Source organism: Erithacus rubecula, assembly GCF_903797595.1.
Source record: "Erithacus rubecula genome assembly, chromosome: 3".
Taxonomy (NCBI): Eukaryota; Metazoa; Chordata; class Aves; order Passeriformes; family Muscicapidae; genus Erithacus; species Erithacus rubecula.
The window spans coordinates 145,310,901-145,330,785 of NC_136689.1; the positions used below are offsets into that span (position 1 = coordinate 145,310,901).

General features: G+C 36.2%; 1 protein-coding gene across 1 annotated transcript in view; it reads right to left on the reverse strand.

Moving 5' to 3' along the window:
* Nucleotides 1–998: 998 nt before the first annotated feature.
* EFR3A (EFR3 homolog A) overlaps nt 999–19,885 on the reverse strand; it is a 54,782-nt gene continuing 35,895 nt past the window's right edge. Inside the window, exons 15-23 of the mRNA XM_079300695.1 lie at nt 17,861–18,022; nt 16,572–16,703; nt 16,026–16,093; nt 14,691–14,818; nt 10,047–10,135; nt 6,843–6,891; nt 5,849–5,952; nt 5,206–5,255; nt 999–4,011 (exon numbers count right to left, since the gene is read on the reverse strand). Of these exons, the coding sequence (XP_079156821.1) occupies nt 3,906–4,011; nt 5,206–5,255; nt 5,849–5,952; nt 6,843–6,891; nt 10,047–10,135; nt 14,691–14,818; nt 16,026–16,093; nt 16,572–16,703; nt 17,861–18,022 (888 nt within the window). The 3' untranslated portion in view covers nt 999–3,905. The remainder of the gene's footprint in view (nt 4,012–5,205; nt 5,256–5,848; nt 5,953–6,842; nt 6,892–10,046; nt 10,136–14,690; nt 14,819–16,025; nt 16,094–16,571; nt 16,704–17,860; nt 18,023–19,885) is intronic.

Below are 19,885 nucleotides of genomic sequence, written 5' to 3' on the forward strand. Positions count from 1 at the left end.
AAAACCTTGCTGTTTCCCAAAAGCAAACAACTAATGTATTAACTACTAATCTACAAATATTTCCTACTTCAGTATTTTAACTTTTTAAGTATTGAATTCTCTGCTTGTCCCACGGGCAGGGACACCTTTCATCAGGGAAGGTTGCTCAAAGCAATCCAACCTGGCCATGAACTTCCAGAGATGGGGCATCCACAGCTTCTGTGGCCAGTCTGTTCCAGTGCCTCATCATCTTCACAGGAAAGAACTTCTTCCTAATATCTAATCTAAACCTACTCTTTCAGTTTGTAGCCATTCCTCGTCTTATCACTGCATGGCCTTGCCCAAAGTCCCTCTTCAGCTCTCCTGAATCCCCTTCAGGTACTACCAAGTGCTATCAGGTCTCCCCAGAGCCTGAAGAAATTATGTTACCCCAGGATGAACAGCCCCAACTTCGTTTGTCTGCATAGCAGAGATGCTCCAGCCCCTTGATCAACTTTGTGGCCTCCTCTGGACAACAACTGCCTTGTTTTGGGGGTTCCAGAGCTGGAAGCAGGACCTCAGGTGGGGTGTCACAAGGGCAGAGCAGAGAGGGATAATCCCTTCCCTTGCCCTGCTGCCCATGGGGCACTGGGTATAACCCAGAACACATTTGGTTCCTGGGCTGCCAGAGCACACTGCTGGGCCACGTTGAGCTTCTCACCTACAACACCCCCACGTCCTCCCCAGGGATGCTCTCAATCCTTTTTCTCCCAGTCTCTGTTTGTGTTTGAGATTGGCCTGATCTCAGGAGCAGGACCCTGCACTCGCCCTTGTTGAGCCTCATGAGATTTTCACAGTCTCACCTCTCAAGCCTGTCCAGGTTTAATGGTAAATAAATGTAGTAGTTTAATAACGATGCAATGCTGTAATATCTGCAAAAAAGAAAAAGGTGTGTAAACTAAGGGCTATTTTAAATGCTAAAAATTAGTAATTGACATAAATTGGGAGCAATAAAAATTGACTGACACCTTAGAAAATACTAATTTTTAAATTTTGATTTATTTTATTGCTTAAATATAGATTGCACAGTGTGTTCTTACGTTTATTGAAACTGCTTCATTACGTACAGTACAGAATATATGACCATTGGAACAACAGACAAATTAGCCCTACTCTGATTTTGGACAACAGGTTATTTCTACCTTTTAAAATTACCATGAATTTAATTTATCTTAAAGTGACTCACTACCAAAAGCTATATTTTTTTCAAGATAACATAACAGGAAAGAAAACCCCAAGCAACAGCTGGAATACATTTAATCTGGGTACCAATTATAGCCATTAAGACAGTGCTCAGTGCATTGCAGATAACACAGGGCCAGTTTGCATACGGAGCTTTTAAGTTCTGCAACTTGTCTGAAGAACTTAAGAGATAAGTGAAACAAAGCAGTTTTATACTGTACAACAAACAGCATTCTTAATTCTTTTGGTTTCATTCATTGGCTCATATAACAACAACTACCAAAACAATACATTTTACTGTCACTCCCATCTTCCATGTGTCTAGAAAGGCCAGAGTGAACCAATTATCAACTTACAGATTCCCTGAATTTCCATAAAGGAAGAAATAAAATATCACGTGAACACACAGAGTGTTACAAGCTCTTCACTCCCTGCACTACACCTGCACAACACCTGCATTTCCCAAACTGAACACTGGAAACATGGAAACCTACCATCACCATAAAGGAAAAATACTTCATCAACAGAACAGAAAATGAAACGCTGAATCTAGTTTTTTCACATGCAGCATTCATGCAACAGAATTCAATCACAGAAACAATCCTGTATTTACAGCACAGTCTCCATACTGCCCAAGTGCAAACAGAAGTACATTCTTTATTACTTAGACTCCTTCTTTTTGTACAAAAGTGCCGAGTGATATTCTTAAAAAAAGACAGAGTGGGTAGGTGTTTTACATTGCTTCCCTAAGTTGGATTGACTTTTTTAAAAATCGCACTCTTTATACAGGCCCAAAAACTATTATCTTACCTTAAAAAAAAAAAAGAAAATAAAAAGTGAAAACTAAAAGCTAGAGTCCTATTTATGTGTAGACTGTGGTCTGATCAGGCTGATACGCTGCAGCAGTAAAAATCACAACGGAATGCTGTAGATAAGGGGCTGTTTCGTCATCCACTAACAGCTGTGATTGCACTGTTAAACTGAAAAGAAGGTCTCAATTACCTTTTGAGCTTTGTGAATGCCTTCTGAAAGTCTCAGCATGTCATCTCATAGGTTTAAGTAGCTGATATTTCTCTGATGTCATGACACATCAGGCTTTTAAATGTAGTCTGGCAGAATACTGGACTACAGTTCAAAAAACTGAAAATCCTTTTTAGAGTAGGTTTGCAAATGCTCCAAACAGTCAGCAAATTAGCAGGGCTTCATAATCCTTCAGATCTTGAGTTATGCAATCAAAGATTAATTTAGGATGGGACTTCTCAAAGTCATCTAAACCAAGTTCCTGCTCAAAGCAGGGCTAACTGAAGTTGGACTACTTTGTTCATGTTTACTGTTCATCCGAAACACTAAATTAAATGTCTACATTTATTATAAATATTTGAGAGCATTCATTCATGTTTGCATTGCCCCAGTCAGATTCAGACAGATTAAGGGACTTAAACTTATTATTCATGGCATCAATGAATGCTGTTTTTTTTTTTTTTTGCCTGCAGGATTTAGTGAGTCATAAAGACTGCCTTGACAATGATCATCAAATGTCCATGATTTACTCTATCAGTTTAGTTTACTTATTTACATTTGAATAGTATATGCTCAGATACATAAACCTATGAAAGATATCTTAAAGGTTTGAGAAATGAAAAAAAAAACAAACACAGAGATGCATCTCTAAAAATGCTTTTGCTTGAAAATATATATAATAAATTCTTGATTTTTAAATGATTTGGGTTTTCTTTCAATTTCTAAAATATCACTAAAAAGCTGTTATAAACTACAGAGAAATGTCTCATAGAATATAGTTTTAGTATTTATGATTTAAAATGCCCTCAGTTTATTTTCTGCTATACTAAATATATCTCTCCTGTATTTATACTAAAGCAGACAGCAAAATACTACAGTATTTTCAAAAGTACAGTCTGTAAACCATATATCTTAAGACAAGAAATATATTGCACAATTGCGTGCTTCAAGAGGAGATTTCTCCTCTCTTATGCAAAGCTTAAGAGTTAACTTTTAGCAAGAAACACAGGACATATACTGAATGTATCTACCTAAAAAGCATGTTATGTGATGCATCAAAATACACTTAACAAGTGTCCATTAATTCATTCACGTATTTGAACACGTGTAAGGTTTTGGTTTTTTCCCATCTATTCCAAAACAAACAAGTTGACAGCATGAACAAGAGGAAGCTCAGCTAGTGCTCCACTGGTTACACTGAATAAGATGAAGCAAGTCAAAAGCATTCTAGGTCGACACAGAATTGAGGTGGAGAGGAATAAAGAAAAAACCAAAACCAACCAACAAATCAACCAACCAAAAAAAAAAAAACACAAACAAACAAAAAAAGGCTTTAATAGGTTTTTCAGTTACAATATCTCAAATTAAAGGAATTTGAAGCAATACAAATTCCTAGAGTAACTGAAATATTTACCTACACGGTAAGACAAGTTTTAAATCTGACTTTTACATGTACTCAAATATGAAAATGAAGAAACATGGTATGTGGAAAACCTAACTCAAAATATATTACAGAATAAAACAATTCAAGACAGTTTCATGAATTTGGCTAAAATAATCTGGTTTTGGCTCATATCCATCATTATATTAAAATTAGATACAATAAACAATAAAATTTGAAAACTCATCTTGTTCTTTCTATTGTACTCTACTCTAAATAATGTCCAGCAGACTTCAGAAGACACTTAATACACACAAAGATCTGGAAACTTCATCTCATAGACTGGAACAGAATGGTAATGAGCATGTCCAGCAGTAATGGTCATCGTTCCTGAGGGGCTGGGCGGAGGACTGTGTGAGAAGCACAACCAACACACAGAATTTATAGTTATATGGATTGCTTTTCATAAATTTACATACTTACAGGCAAGAAACAAAAGTAAGCTACCCCCCCATATATATATATATCAACAGTATATAATAAAATACTAACAGCATTTTATTCTAGTCCTGAAATTCTAATGGAATTATCATGCCCTGAGGATTTTTATATTCTCATCTATATAATCAATTTCACTGTTGATAGAACTATCAAAATGCATCTTATTGCTAATAAATACTATTTATCCTGCATAATGATGTGCACAACTCTCTATGATAACACTATGTACTACTTGGGGTGCTCAATGTTTAATTACTTTCTGAACCAGACACAGCAATGGGAAAACATCAGCATCTTGCAATACTGATAGACACAGAGTTACTGTGAGACACAATGACATGGTTTCTAGACAGTCTCCACTATGAGGAAGATTCAAAGTACTAAGAAAATCAAAGTGATGAAAAGTGCTCTTTTTCAGTGTGCTGGTTCTGGCTTGCATAATTTCTTTTTACAGTAGCTGGTATAGGGCTGTATTTTGGATTTGTGCTGAAAACTGTTGATAACAGAGGGATATTTTGTTACTGCTGAGCAGAGCTTACACAGAGTCAAGGTCTTTTCTGCTCCTCACACTGCTGTGCCAAGGTTTAGACTGCAGGTGAGCAGGAAGGTGGGAGGGGACACAGATGGGACAGCTGACCCCAGCTGACCCATGGGATACCCCATATCATACAGTGTCATGCTCAGCAGTAATAGCTTTAAGGAAAGATGTAGGAAAAAAGGACATTCAGAGTGATGGCTTTTGCCTTCCCAAAGAGCTTGGCTGGAAATGGCTGAACACCTGCCTGCCCATGGGAAGTGAATGACTTTATTACTTTGCTTTGTTAGTATCTGTGATTTTTGTTATTAAATTGCTCTTATCTCAAACCATGATTTTTCTTTTACCCTTCCAGTTCTCTTCCTCATCCTGCTGAGGAAGGTCAAGCCAGTGGCTACATAATGCTACATGGGGTCTATCAGGGTTAAACCACAGCATTCAGTTAAGGCAATTATTTTCTCCCTATTACATGTGTTTGAGAACACTATGACATAACCATGTGAAAATAGCTACAATTGCTTTAAAAGTAATTTGCCAGTTACAATATTCTTCTTGCATAAAGCCTTACCGGATGGTGAGTTCCAGTATCTGTGCCAGTCTATCGTGAAGCAAGTTTGCCTAGGGGAAAAAAATTAAAATTGAATTATTAACTCCTAGCTATTGAACTGAGCTACAATGGGTGTGCCAGGCCATACCAAGGTGAGTGTGTTCTACACATGTAAATCTAGGCCACATTTCTTAATTTCCTTTGCCACTGCTGCAAGGATTCTGAGCCTAAAGATGCATTTGAGATTAAGTGAGCCTGTTCTGGAGTGCCGAGAATTATACAGCAAATTCTGATGTTGCAGACAGCAGTTTAACAAACCTGAAATACATTTAGTTATTTAAAATACATAGTGGGTTAAATGCTGCTCCAGCTATCCCAGAATGAAATAGGAATGGTCTGTGAACCTGGATTTCAAGGATGGCAAGGAAAATACTAAGGTGAAGAATATAGAAGTTACACAGTACCTTGCAAATGGTCTAGGAAGAAACAAAAACACTCCAAATTACTGGAATCTCCCAACAACTATAGCAGTGGAGACAAAACAAAGAACTGAACTTCTAAAGAAGTAACATCAGCAGTGACATGGCAACTTACATCACCTTCAGCCAGAACATGCCCACTAATGCACTGATATCCTCAGTGCTAACATTTTGCAGAAACTCACTTTGGTTTCACACTGAGCTGCAATTTCTTCAAATGGTGCTTTTTGGAACTTTTCAATCACAAGACGCCTTTTTTCCTTTTCCTGTTCTTCAAGTCCATTGTTTTCTTAAAAGAACAATGAAAACAAAATAAAGACAAATGCAATCTTTGCCTATGAAATACAAGATATATCAAATGCACACTGCAGAAGTGAACAAGTCTTGTGCTTGAAGTGATGCAACCATTCTCAAGTGAGATGTCATTGGGCATTATTTCTAAAGCAAAATGCAGATAAAATTTCAGGGAGATGGTTTGAGGACTCAATTTTCCCCCTTTCTTACTAAGTCTTTAATTATAAATAACATGCAAGCTTGCTTCTGCTTTACTGCCTGCACTTCCCACTTACTGCACACAGGTTCAGACTGAAGAGGAAACAAGAATCTCCCAGTATCACACTGACAGGTGGTCAGAGTTTTCTATCAGAATCTGGGAAAAGCCAGTTAGCTCCATAAGCTAACTGAACCTACAAGCAGCTGAAACTTTTCAGCATCTAATGAATTTAAGTAACTCAGGGATTAGGCAGACTTGGAATACTGTCAGATTAAATTACTATTTAGAATGTGTCTACCATTCTAAACATCAATGTTTCATCCATATTTTAAACAGGATTTTGGTAGACTGAAAAGCATTAATTAGCAATTAATAACAGTAATAAGAAATCAAGTTACTTCATAATTAATCATTCAATGTAACTTGAATATCTCACATTTATAGCTTTGCTGTACCACAAATGTAATAGATGGCAGGCATTTTCAGATGCTTTTCATTCAGTCCTATTAGCTTCAGAAAATGAATTCACTAACATTACCAAGATATAATTTCAGAGATTTAGAAATAAATAACGGGAGTTCTAAATAAATAAAATATTTTATGCTATTCTGGCCTCTCCTTTTTCTTTAGCAATTCCGTAGTAATTGAGAACTGTGCTGCACAAACACAACTGTAATAAATCTTACCAATGGCTTTCTTCAAAGCTTCAAAGGTGATTTCTTCAGTATTATCAACCTAAACACATAGAAACAAAACTCCTTAATCATCACATATAGCATACAAGATTCGAAAAAACAAGGAACACGATAAACACAGAAAGACAAAACAGCCAGAACTTTTCTGTCTTACAAGTCTCTAATAATTTTATTTGGACTTTCTGTGACAGCCAACAGATTCCCATTTTTAAGCCACTGAAGTTAGTGAGGAAATTTTTATCAAATGAGATCAATGAAAACTTTCCAAATTGCAGTCAAGATGCTCTATGGCAATAATACTTTATAAATGGATTTTGATCTTGGCAGAAGAGTCCTTTAGGTCAGGAATAAACTGTAGTGTTTCTATACTGTAAAATCTCAGTACTGGTTCTTGGACAATTGTTGCTAATAATGTCAATGGACAGTGGAGTGCAGAGTAGAAAATGGTTACTGCTTTAGGGTAACTTTGCACCATCCAAAGTATGAATGGTACAAATAATTCGGTGGATCCAAATAATTTGGTGCTTACATCATAAACACTGGATGTAACAAGTGTCTTCATGTAACAAGTTATGTCTGATGAGAAAATTTGTTAATCTACTGATACGAATATCCATTTGCTGCTGCAGATGTTCTTCATCAGGAACTACCAGTATTCCAATTCATTACAGATGTAGTTTCTATAGCAGTAAATATATTTATAGTGAAGCCACCCTCATGGCATTTGGGGAAAAGGTTTAGATGACAGAACAGCATTCACCTGAACATAACACGGTTTCTTGGTTTGAACTTCCCCACTTCAAATTTTCCAACATGTGAAGGCAGCATTTTTATTTTTCCTGATAAATACTAACTCTTTAGAATGGCCCAGTAAGATTTAAGATAAGAGGTAAGGTAGCAAAAAATTCCTTTATTCCATTCAAAAGATGATGAAATCTTCCAATGTTTTAATTCATTGGCTTGAGCTACTGCTAAAGGAAAAGGAAGTAGCAGCTTCCTTTTTACATGAGAATTATTTCATGAGCTGCAGCTGTAAATTATATTTTTCTAGGTTTTACAGGTTTTACTTAATAAGCATGTATTCTCTACCTCTGTATAAATAAAAAATAATAAATAAACAGGGAAACACCATTTTTGACAAATATTAATGGATATGGCTACAGATCAAGAATATTCAGGTTCTGAAATCATCTTTAACACAACTCACATTTGGTAAATGTTAGTTGTTTAAGGGTGCCTTTCATAGTGCTAGTTAACCTCCACATTAGTTGCTGATGTTGCCCAGCATTATAGTTGGTTATTAATACCACAGAAGCACTACCTGCATTTACAAGTGCTTTCACTTGGAGATAACTATGGAATAACTCACCTCCCTGAACAGGATTCACTAACAGAGATTTGGCACCACAAAAAACTTTGCATCCACTGGCAGAAGAATTGCATTTGTATTGTATACAATAACAGCTATTTTATGGATAAACAATCTTCTATCTCAGTGCAGAAATGATACCATACATCATTATGTCCTAAAACTTCCATCAATTAAGTAAGTAATCCTCTCAATCATAAAGATTTATGCTTGTTTTCTTGCAGTTTTGTTCTGCTAATGGTTATGGATTGTTATACTGACTAATCTATACAGCAAGAAAACCAGATTTCATAAATAGGTATGAAGGTGCAGTCAGCTAACTGGAAAATACTGTTTTCTCCTTTGACTTGTAAACAAACCTCATAAAGCAAGTAAACAAGGAATATTCTACTTCCTGTGTTCCTAATTAATAAATTCTTGTTTTGAAGAGATAAAAAGTAATTAATTATCTAAGACACTAGACTACATTAAGACCACATTAAGCTGAGAACCTATAAAAAATTTTATGTCCAACCACTACATCCACTTCAAAAAAGTCTAACATAATGTGACATAACATCAGCAGATCTTGTAATCTGAAAAGGAAACTTCTCTCATTTAACTCTATTTTCAAGGGAGTTGTTCAATTACATGTAAGCACATATAATGTGTGATTTTAAAAAAGAATATTAATGTCAAACAGCCTCAGTCCAATGAGAAGCATTTACTTGCTTCGGAAAGCTAGAGATCAGATTATTTTTCAATCACTTATTTTTCAAACATTTTTTATTCTTTCTCATTAACTTTTATCTATTTCCTTGCTAAAGCACAAAAGCAAGAAGTGAATACAAAGGATCAACTGAGGTATCATGAGCACAAAACAAAAAGAAATAATAATAGTAATAATAATAATGCAAAACATACAACTTCTGTGTACAGTAAAGATTGCTCCTTTACCATAGTTCAATACTGAATTTGTAATTAACACTCAGCTTGACTCAGTCCACATGTTTCTCTTCGTGTCTCCAGGCAGTTTGTCCTTGAGGATGTCAAAAGTAGGAATCATCTGTACCTCATCTGAGGCACAAACACCTCAATTTTAACAGCTAATCTCCCTGCAGCCAGCAGAAATCCAGTTAATAAAAATCAGCAGAACCTTTAAAAATATTCAGTAGAAGTAGAAATTTATTTTAAGAAATACTTCAAATGAAGTGCCAAGTGATGTGGGATAATTTTAATTATAATGTGGTCTCCCTAAGGAATGATTAGCATCAGCTCCTTTACCCTACACATGAACTCTTTGTTGCTACTTCATCCTTCCTGTGACTTTTATGTGCTGCATGCCAACTCTTCTGGAGGGGAACACTGACACTGGTGCTCACAGCCTGTCCCACTCAGAGACTGCAGGTCTCCCACCAGGATTCTCTTTCTCTAGGCTTGTATCTCACAGCCCCAGGCTGTTGAACAAGTCTCTCAAATACTTCAAATGATAGAGGGATACAGATGCTGAAATTTATTGTATCCCTCAAAATTCAAAGAAAACATTTGAGAATGTTTACTCATAAATAATATCAGTTGTTCAGCATGTAAATAAATGTATTGCTATACCATAATCTGCAGTACTATCTGTAAAACCTGTAGTGACAAAATACTTTACTCTTTTATAAAATAAGATCAGAAGAGTATCTTTGACAACTCTGGAAGCACACAACTTAAAAAAACAATGTCCCTTAAGTATTTACCATTGCTAGAATATTAAGATATCCGATTTCCTGGGAAAACTTCACTTGCACTCCCCCCTCCCTCCACTTAAGATGCTTCTTTAAAATAATCTGTGATTTTCATACCTTATCCTCTGTGTTGCCACCAGACAGAATATCCACCTGAAGAGACACTGTGTCCACAATACTCTTCCTCCTGGAGAGTCTGTCCTCATCTAGCACAAGAAGAAATTCTCACTTTTTGCATAACACTCTTGAAATAATCAGTCAAATTTCTACCCATCAGATGCAGATTTATTTCCATATGCCTGTTTAACCCAAGATCATCTATTTTATCATTTGAATTGTGAAAAATGATACTTTAGACTTACTGCTCGAAATTACTAAATATGAAGAAAAATAACCTTTTTATAGTTCCTCCCTCCTCTCATTATGGATTTTTTCAACATTCCCTTGAAAGTCCAGAATTTAAAAAATTGAGGTCTTATTCAAATGCATAATAAATACTGTAGCACAAGATGATACATAGCTGTAAAATTCTTTACAAAAGCCTGAATTTTTTTTTTTTTTTTGTGATATTGAAATATTAAGATCTTAATTTTAGGGTATTCTGAAACAGAAAAGAGGTTCTTGGAAGATGATTCATTGACAGAAGAAACAAAGATTTCTGAATGGAAATGAACAACAAACCTTCCTTATTCTTGTTGCTACAAGTACCATATTCAGCAAGTCTAAAAATCTACTGGGTGAAAAAAATTCTCTCCCTTTTTCACTTCCTACAAATATTTCAGCAGGTCCAGCTGGCGTAAAAAGTTGTCAGAAGACCAACTGTGCTGATACTAAAAGAAGCAGCACAATTTAATTAATGCATAAGGATATTACGATCAAATGATGCTTGATGGAATCTCCTTCTGTGCCTGCAGTCCTTGGACAATGCACCACTAGTGTTTTCTCATTTTTGACATTCATTATATTAATAAAACATTTTAATGAACAGTAAAAATACATTTTAAAAATTGTCACATGAAACCCCTGACAAACAGACACTTGAGTGGCCTGACTTTTGTGTATCTCATTAAAAAAAACATGAATTGCAATATCACATTTTACATTTTATCCAAGATCAAGCCATTTGATCGATCAAATTATTGCTATCATTATTTGATGACATGCACTACAAAGTTATAAGCATCTACAGGCACTTGATACTAAAAAAAGGAGAAGGACTGTAAAACTCCCCCATGACAAGGTAATTTATGCTGGTTCTTCTGCAACCTTTGTTTAAACCATTTCTAGCCAAGCAAACTGCTTTTGCAGTGCAAATATTGAGCATGAACAAACAAAATTCATTCCAGCAGAGCTGAACACACTCAGCTTTTAAAAACCAAGAAATAACTTTCATAAGTCGCATAAATGAAATGTCATTTTAAGACCGAGAGGCAGTGAAAGAACAAGATTAGTGAAAAACACCTGAATTCTACTAATATTTGTCAAGTTCTGAGAGGCCCTGAGCATTTGAAATGGCATTCTGAAGGATTTACTGAATTTTTAATCCCCGAAGGCTCACTGGTACATGACCCAAAACATTCCAAATCTGAGGAAAGCACCTCAGCTCCAAAGAGAAAACACTCGACAAAACCACATCTCTGCTGCCATCTTGCTGCTCTCTTTACAACTGACAAACAAAAAGATACATTTTAGGGACTACTTTGGATAAAATTCATTTTTGTAATGGATGCCTCACTAAACTTGCATATGATATATGCCCATTTATCTATAATTTCAACATATTAAGTGGGTAAAACATTGTGAAAATTAACATTTTTTCTCTTATAGGATACAGTGTTCATTCACATACAGGAAAGAGCCCAGGGGCTCGGGGACACTGATGGAGCCCCAACACTCACTGTCCCAGAAGCCTTGGCCAGGGGCAATGGAACAGGTCTGTGTGTCCCCTCAGTGACCCAGGTGGGATCCATCACTTTTGGCAAGGGACAATGGCTTTAAACTAGAAGAGGGTAGATTTAGATTAGATACTAGAAAGAAATTCTTTCCCATGAGGGTAGTGAGGCACTGATACAGGTTGACCAAAGTAGCTGTGGCTGCCCCATCCCTGCCAGTGTTCAAAGCCAGGTTGGATGGGGCTTTGAACAACCTGGGGTAGTGGAAGGAGTCCCTGCCCATGATCAGGGGGCTTGGGATAAGATGACCTTTAAAGGTGCCTCTTCTTGTGGGTGAGGGACTCTATTCCTTATGCAGTCATTATCCTGAATGGCCAGTGATTAAGATGAATCAACATTCTTTGAAAGATTGAGAGTTTCTTCCAATTTTCTACAGGTTTTTGTAACATCACTCAAAGAAGTAATTAGTACCATCACAAAAATGATACCTATGGCTCCATGACCTGCTTAGGAAAACAAAACAGGAAGCTACCATTTGGTAAAGTACCAAATGATGAGTAAACACAACAGCAAACTGCCACAGCAGTCAACATTGCTACAGGCATGTCAAGGGGAGAAATAATAATAAAAAAAAAAAGCATAAGGAAGCTAAGTCCACTAAGTACAGCACAATTTCTGGCCTAAATGTCTTTAGGCCTTCTAAAAGCATTTTTTGACTGCACATCTTAAAGGGACACACTATAGGCAGGAGAGCAGGCCGACCTACAGCTCGTTTTTACCTTTTGATTTGTGTCTGCATTTATGAGGTTTTTTGCCTGATGGAAATAGAGTTGAATTATATATATATACATACATATACATATATATATACATATACATATATATATATAATGAATAGACAAAAAAAAAGATTGAAAGTCTTTTAAATTATTAGTTTTCTCCCTTCCTCAAGTAAGAAAGAGAAACAGGTATTAAAATTTGCAAATACAAATGTCTTTCTAGTTGTTAAGAAGTATCAAGATATGAAACAAAGACAAGATAACAAAATTATAAATCATTGCTAAGCATCATATCACTGATATTTGGAAATACCAGAAATAATTAGGATTAAATATTTCCTTGTGTTTTGAGTACAACCCTAGGTTTCACAGGAAATATACAAAAAATGGATCTTTTTTCATTTAGATTAATGATCTCTCTTGAAACACTACATTTTAGCATTATAATATTAATAGCAGAAGTGTAACATTTCATTACAGTAAAAAAGGAAAAGCTTAGGAATTCCAAAATATTCCAAAATATTGGTCCTGATTTAGTTAAATGAAAAGCTTGGGAAGCTCAATATTCCATAGGATCAGAGATTAGTGAACTTAACTAGCTACGCCAACAGTCAAGGAACAAGTTTTGGTTGCTGCTCTTTATAAAAAATTAAAAAATCCCCAAACTCATCTGATTCACATGTGCTAAGACTTAGAATTAAATATGGCAATTTCTCATCACCTGCAGAGGCAGTTGATCACACACTTTCAGCTAAACTCAATTAATGCTGATGTCAGAACTTACGTCTCTTCCTGTGTGGGAATGCATTTTTAGCAAAGTATACAAGAAAACCTTAGTGAGGTCATTTGGGTACAAATATATCTGAATTTCCAGAAGAGGCTTAATATAAATTTCAAACCAGGCTATCTTCCTCACTCCATTCTCATTCACTCAAAGCCTGTAACATTTCCTCACTTGCTGCCCACCTCTTCTGCCAATACTAAAATATAACATGAACTGGTTTTTTAGATGCCAGAAGAAATAAGTACAGGAACATTATCCTTCTTAGAAGAAGACAACCAGTAACAGAAAACAGACACTGGCTTTGTTGGAACATATTACTAATGTGCCTGCTTGCATTTGGGACATAATCACAGCTGCTGTCTGGAGAACTCAATTCCTCCAACAATAACTATCCAAACCACATATTGAAGAGCAGGCAGCAATGTCTCTGAATCAGACTGCAAGAGCAACACATCTGGCCTTCACTGCTTGTATGGACTTTGGTTCTTTCTGTGTGTGAGCTACAGAATACAGAAATCACATTTTACTGATAGGCACTTTTAAAAGGCCAAGCTTTGGGCTGGGGTATCTCCTAGAGTATTACAATAGCAACCAGTTATATACAGCCACAAAATATATATGATTAAGAACAAATTCTTCAATCAATTTTTTCAGTCAGTTGTTTAATTGGCTGTTGAAAATAAAAGCCAAAAGCATACAAATGTCACATACTAGCTAGCCCTTCTCACATTACCCACTTAGCCTGTGCAGCATGAACTCCCACAACCCTTCCTCAGGTAACACTTCATTTCCACTGTTACCTGACACTAAACTTGCATAGGTATCTGATGGAGGAAAACATCTCATTCTTGCTTAAATTAACATCTGCTCATTGAGAATTTAACTAAGACAAATCAGTCAGCACAAGACCATATGGCAAAAGGACAGAGTATCTTTCATCCAATGTTTACATGAAAAGGATAAAGTAATCTGACTTGTACATTCCTTCCTCATTTTCTAGATCAAGTTAGCACAGGTATTATTTTGAAGCAAAGACATAATTAAAAAGAGTGAAAGGGTGTTCTGGACTTTCTGCCTTACTTCCATTCTTCAAGGAAAAAAAATCTTGAAAGGACAAATAGTTGAAACTTCTTAGCAATAATACAACAGCTAATGAGAGGGGAAAAAAAACCAGCTTGAGAAGACAAAATGATCTGATTAAGTTTTGTTGCCAAGCAGTTACCTTACATTTCACTGTCACACAACACATCAGGAAAACATTCTTAATAACTGGTACTAAGTGGTGTTGCTACTAATCACCACTCACCTGTCACCTGGGGCACATATGGAACTGATAATCTTTCCACATTGTATCCACTGCCTCCCAATGATTCTGCAATCTTGTTTGTCAGGAAAAATAAATCTTTTTCATCCTTCTCCAAGGATGTTGGAAGACTGTCAAAACATAGATTTGAAGTTATTGTCTAGCAATAGATATTTGTTGGTTAAGTAAAATATTTTTCTAATGTCCGTGAGCAACCAAGAAAGGTCAGTGGTAATGATTTGATGGAAATAAAGCTTGGTCAATATTTTAGGAATGAGTACACACCTAAAATCAGACCACTGAAAACTTCTGCATTTTTAACACTTTTTTTATTTCTGAAATATGTTCCTCACCTATTCTGCTACATCTTCAGAGACTATGATCTCCTCTAAATAAAACAAAATAAACTTGCACAGCAACAGTAATACTTATAGTAATTAATTAATTGTAATATTTGTCATTTGCCTGTAGTGTGCCCTTGTGGTAAAAAAAGACTGAGGGCATCCTGGGCTGCATCAGGAGGAGCACATCAGGAGGTCGAGCGAGGAGATCCTTGCCCTTGATTCAGCTGTGGCAAGGCCACACCTGGAGGGCTCAGTCAGAAGCTGGGCTAGCCAGGACATGTAGGGAGCCCACCAAGGGTCACTAAGGCAGATTATGGGGCTGGAGCATCTCTCCAATGAAGACTGAGAGGGCTGGGCCCACTCATCATGGAGAGGAGAAGGTGGATCTCATCAGGGTACAGCTCCAGGGAGGGAGGGAGGGTGGAAAGGCCTCTGAACCAGACACCTTTCAGTGCTGCTCTGTGACAGAGCCAGAGGCAATGGACACAAACTGACACACAGAAGGTTCTGTCTGAACACCAGGAAACACTTTTTTGTGCCAATAGGAAGGTGACCAAGCACTGGAGCATGTTACCCAGAGAGGCTGTGGAGTCTCCATCCCTGGAGATACTCCAAAGCATCTGGATGTGGTCCTGTGAACAGTCTGCTCTAGGTGACCCTGCTTAAGCAGGGGGCTTGAACCAGAGGACCTCGAGATCCCTTCCAGCCTCACCCACCCCGTGATTCAATGAAAAGTTATTTTCCTGTGTTAGCACACTGAGCATCCTATTGTACATAAATACCTCTGAATACAATGAAAATGTCTGAAACCCACTTTTTTTTTTTTCCCCTTCAAGTGTACATGCTTTTAATGCTTGAATTTCTTTTGCCTGTCCAGAACACCATAAAAACACTGGGGTTATTTCACATATGGAACATTTTTCAATTATATATGATTTTTAATAGCAAAATGGGGACTTCACTGTCCACTAATTCCCATTTCATATCTACTTACTCGCATTTGTCTTTGAAAATTGTTTCTGGTAGAAAATAAGCTGCTTCCACACTTCTGGTTTCAATGACCTGAAAAAAACCCCAAGTCAAATAGTACAAATAGAGTAGTTCCATAGTCATTTTCTCAAATACCTAACTTTCATTAACATCCACCTCAACACAAATGAGACATTTGAGATTTCTTTTAATCAGGGAAAGAAACTATGGCTCTCACCCTTTAGATTAAAAATCTGGTTCTCATGGTCTTGTGCATGTCAATGTTGTTTTACCAAAGACAGAGGGGCCATGAAGTCTTATACCAGATTTGGCCCTTTATACATGGTGACATAAGCAAAATAAAAATGCTATACCTTGAGAGAAGATTATCTTGCTTATAATTTTAAGTCAGCAAGTAATGCCATGAGAGACTGAAGATCAAGAACAATGTCAGTGGAGACAAATACTGGAGATCAACACTATAAGCAAATACCTGACACAAATTATTTACTAATTTCACAGTAAAACGTGTATTGCTCTAAATGGCTTGAATTTTTTAACTATGTGTTACCTTGCTGACATGCTGACAAAAGGCAGGAACTGCAATCATCTGACTCAGGAAGTTCAGATATGCTGCAACCAATGCCATGACACCACAACGATGAAACATTGGCAGATTATCCTCATTGATGATGGCAACATCCTGGAAAAAAAGGGGTAGCATTATGTTTTCCAAAGTTAGCAGGCTGTCCTGAATATACAGAAGTCAAAATGATCATTGGTAACACTACTTGACATATGATGTTCATCAGCTACTACTTAAATTTTGATATCTCTCATCTTAAAATTCCAGTCTTTTAGCTCACTCCTGAATGAGGAACATACTGATCTGAACTTAGAGAGTTTAAATGATTCAACTATTATGAAGAGAAATAAATTTACTCAACTCAAAATTGTTTCTCAGACAGAAGTACACATTAATAACTGGTAGTCTCTTGTCCTGACCACCTGTTGATAATAACATTTTCTCAGGAATATGAGAAACAGCAGTTTGATCATAAAGACCACCAGTGTGATTCACAGATAGAGCACAATAGAGAGAACTATTTAATGCATAACAGCACTTCCATGTTTATTCAGATTGCATTACTTTTGCTCTAGTAAAACTCCCAATGTCATTTCCATCAAGTAAAGATTTGGTTTGTATTTTAAAGTTAAGGATGCACACTGCATTTCAGATGTTTCATAATGCAGCTGCACATTTGGGAATAAGGTTAATGACAGAGTGAACTGGGAATACAGGGCCTGATTTCATCAAATTTCCAGGGCACATGTTAGCTCTACTTTATTTTTGATTTCAACACAGATAAACTTAGTAAGTTATCCAGTTTCCCTGAGGACTGTATGCAAGTATGAGTTAATATGTGAACCTATTAATGAAATGTTAAGGAATAAATCCTAAGGCACTGACAGAATTTTGCTCTAAGGTAAGATTAAATAGTCTGGTTTAGTAACTTTTCCCAACCAATCAATTACACAGAAGTTTTCATCCTGGGTGCAGACAGTCCATATATTTATAAAGAACACCAGATCATAGGTTGAGAGAACACCCTGTCATTCTGCTAATGAGTATCAGTAATTCTAAGAAATGCTTCAACAAATTTCCACATCTGCTGTTTTTCCTGAACAGCACATGTTGTGGCCGTTTGTTACAAAATTGATTTTATGAAGTTTCCTCATTAGTAACTGTACATACAAAGTGCACTTCCTTAGTGATCAATCAAGTCCAGACCAAATTCTGAGATTTCATCTCCAATCACACACATAAACTGTCAGTAGTGAACCAGCACAGACTCATACCTGCAAGGCAATAGCTAATCGGATGAGGTCAATAACCACTTCTTCATTGGCCAGTTCAATTGTGGTAAGTGCTAGAGATGTAAACAGGAGTTCAAAGTTTTTTTGGACATTGTCTTCTTCTTTGCAGCCTAAATAGATGTGTCTGTACAACTGCTGGCCATGCTATAAAAGACATAAAAGGGAAAATGGGTATTAAATAATAGAACAATTTATGCTAGAAAGGATATTTGAAGGTCTTCTAGTCCAACTCTCTATACCAAACAGGGCCAACTTTGATGTTAGATTATAGGAGATAGAATAAAAAAAAATAAAAAGGATAAAATATATGTGTACACATACACACATAAACAGGTACCAGATTAATCAAACAGACATCAAGTTTCTAACAACAGCTTCTTTATAGACACTGCAATGTTCTATTTTATGCACAAACGTAGAGATAGAGAAGATGATACAGAGAATTGCATGATTACTGCACATTATCAGATGTTGGAATTAATTTCCTGTTGAAATATTAGAAAAAATATATTTGCCCATTCATGAAAAGGAGTAACCAAAAAGTAATCTTGAAATTCTCTCAAGAACATTTGAGTAACTGATGAGCTCCAAGTGTTACCCTCGTGAAGGCATCAAATTTGCTCATTAGGCAACTCCCCTCAAACAGCAAAGAAAGAAAAAATTTCTGCTAGAAGGTGTTTCAGAAGGTGAGCAGGGCTCATTTACTGATTTGTGTAGGGAGGCTGCAGCTCTTGTGAAGAGGTCATTTACTGAAAGACTCTCCACTTCAAAAGTGACTTACTTCTCACACTGTGCCTAACCAAATCTCTGTTAAGAAGCTATTACCTCAACACAAAAGAAAAATGCAAACACAAGAAACACAGGATAAGCAGCAGGTGTTGTATGGAACACACAGCTCAGTACCACCCCAGGATTCTTAATCTGTGGGGGGGCACCTGAAACACAAATAATCATTGATTGACTCCATTTCCCAGGGAAATATATTTCAAATATATTTTTTGGAAGCCTGTATGATCATAAAGAATCTCTTTTCCTCTTCTGCCCTTTTCTTCAGATCAATATTAACAATTCAAATATTTAGTTTGACAGCTACAACTTTAATCTAGCAAAATACATCTTATCCAAACTGCTTTAAAGCATAGATATTAAATAAATTAATTACAATTTAATTCACTTTTTAAAAGACACATTACTAATAATTGCCAATGTTGGAGTATTTTTCATATTTGTATTATTCCAGCTGTACATGTACTGGAAAGAATATTAACTGGACTAAATTTGCAAGAACATTTATCTTGCAATGTTACTTGAATGCTGTACAACTCTATTTTCCTTATTATTACACATCCAATATTTTGGTCTACTTCAGTATTTTCTGGTTTTTGTTTACATTCCTGCACAGATAAACCACAGTCAGGAATGACAGCTTTATTAATTTTTCCCTCATAAAATCCAAGGTGTCTACTATAAGCAATGTCACTCCATGTAAGTACCATCTACAAAAACCCTGTTTTTCTCTAGGACCAAATATACTGAGATCACCTGGTACAAAGTCCTGTGAAAATAATCTTTTAAAAGGTAACTGTTTTGTGCAAAGTTATCTTTCTTTGACACCTTTACCTAAAACATAAGACATAAGTCCCCGTACCACAGCTACAACAAGATTTGTAAACAAAAAAAAATTTGTCTAAAAATACAAAAATATGGCGAAAATAAAAGCCATAGAAGTGAAATACTGCTACTTAGCAAAAACTAGATGCTGTGCAGGGATCTAACAACAGGGAGATCATTTCAGAATGATGGTTTTGACATATGCTGTTCTAATTTCATACATATAAAGGTTTTAACTGAAGACATAAATTAACATTTTATTGGATGGAATTATTTTTCAAGTACCTAGAGCACCTCAACATTAAAATCACTGTAACTTGATTACAGTAATTTTAAAATGATCTTTGTGACTAGCTGCAAGAATCACAACTGTAGAAGAAAAGCAAAACCATTGTT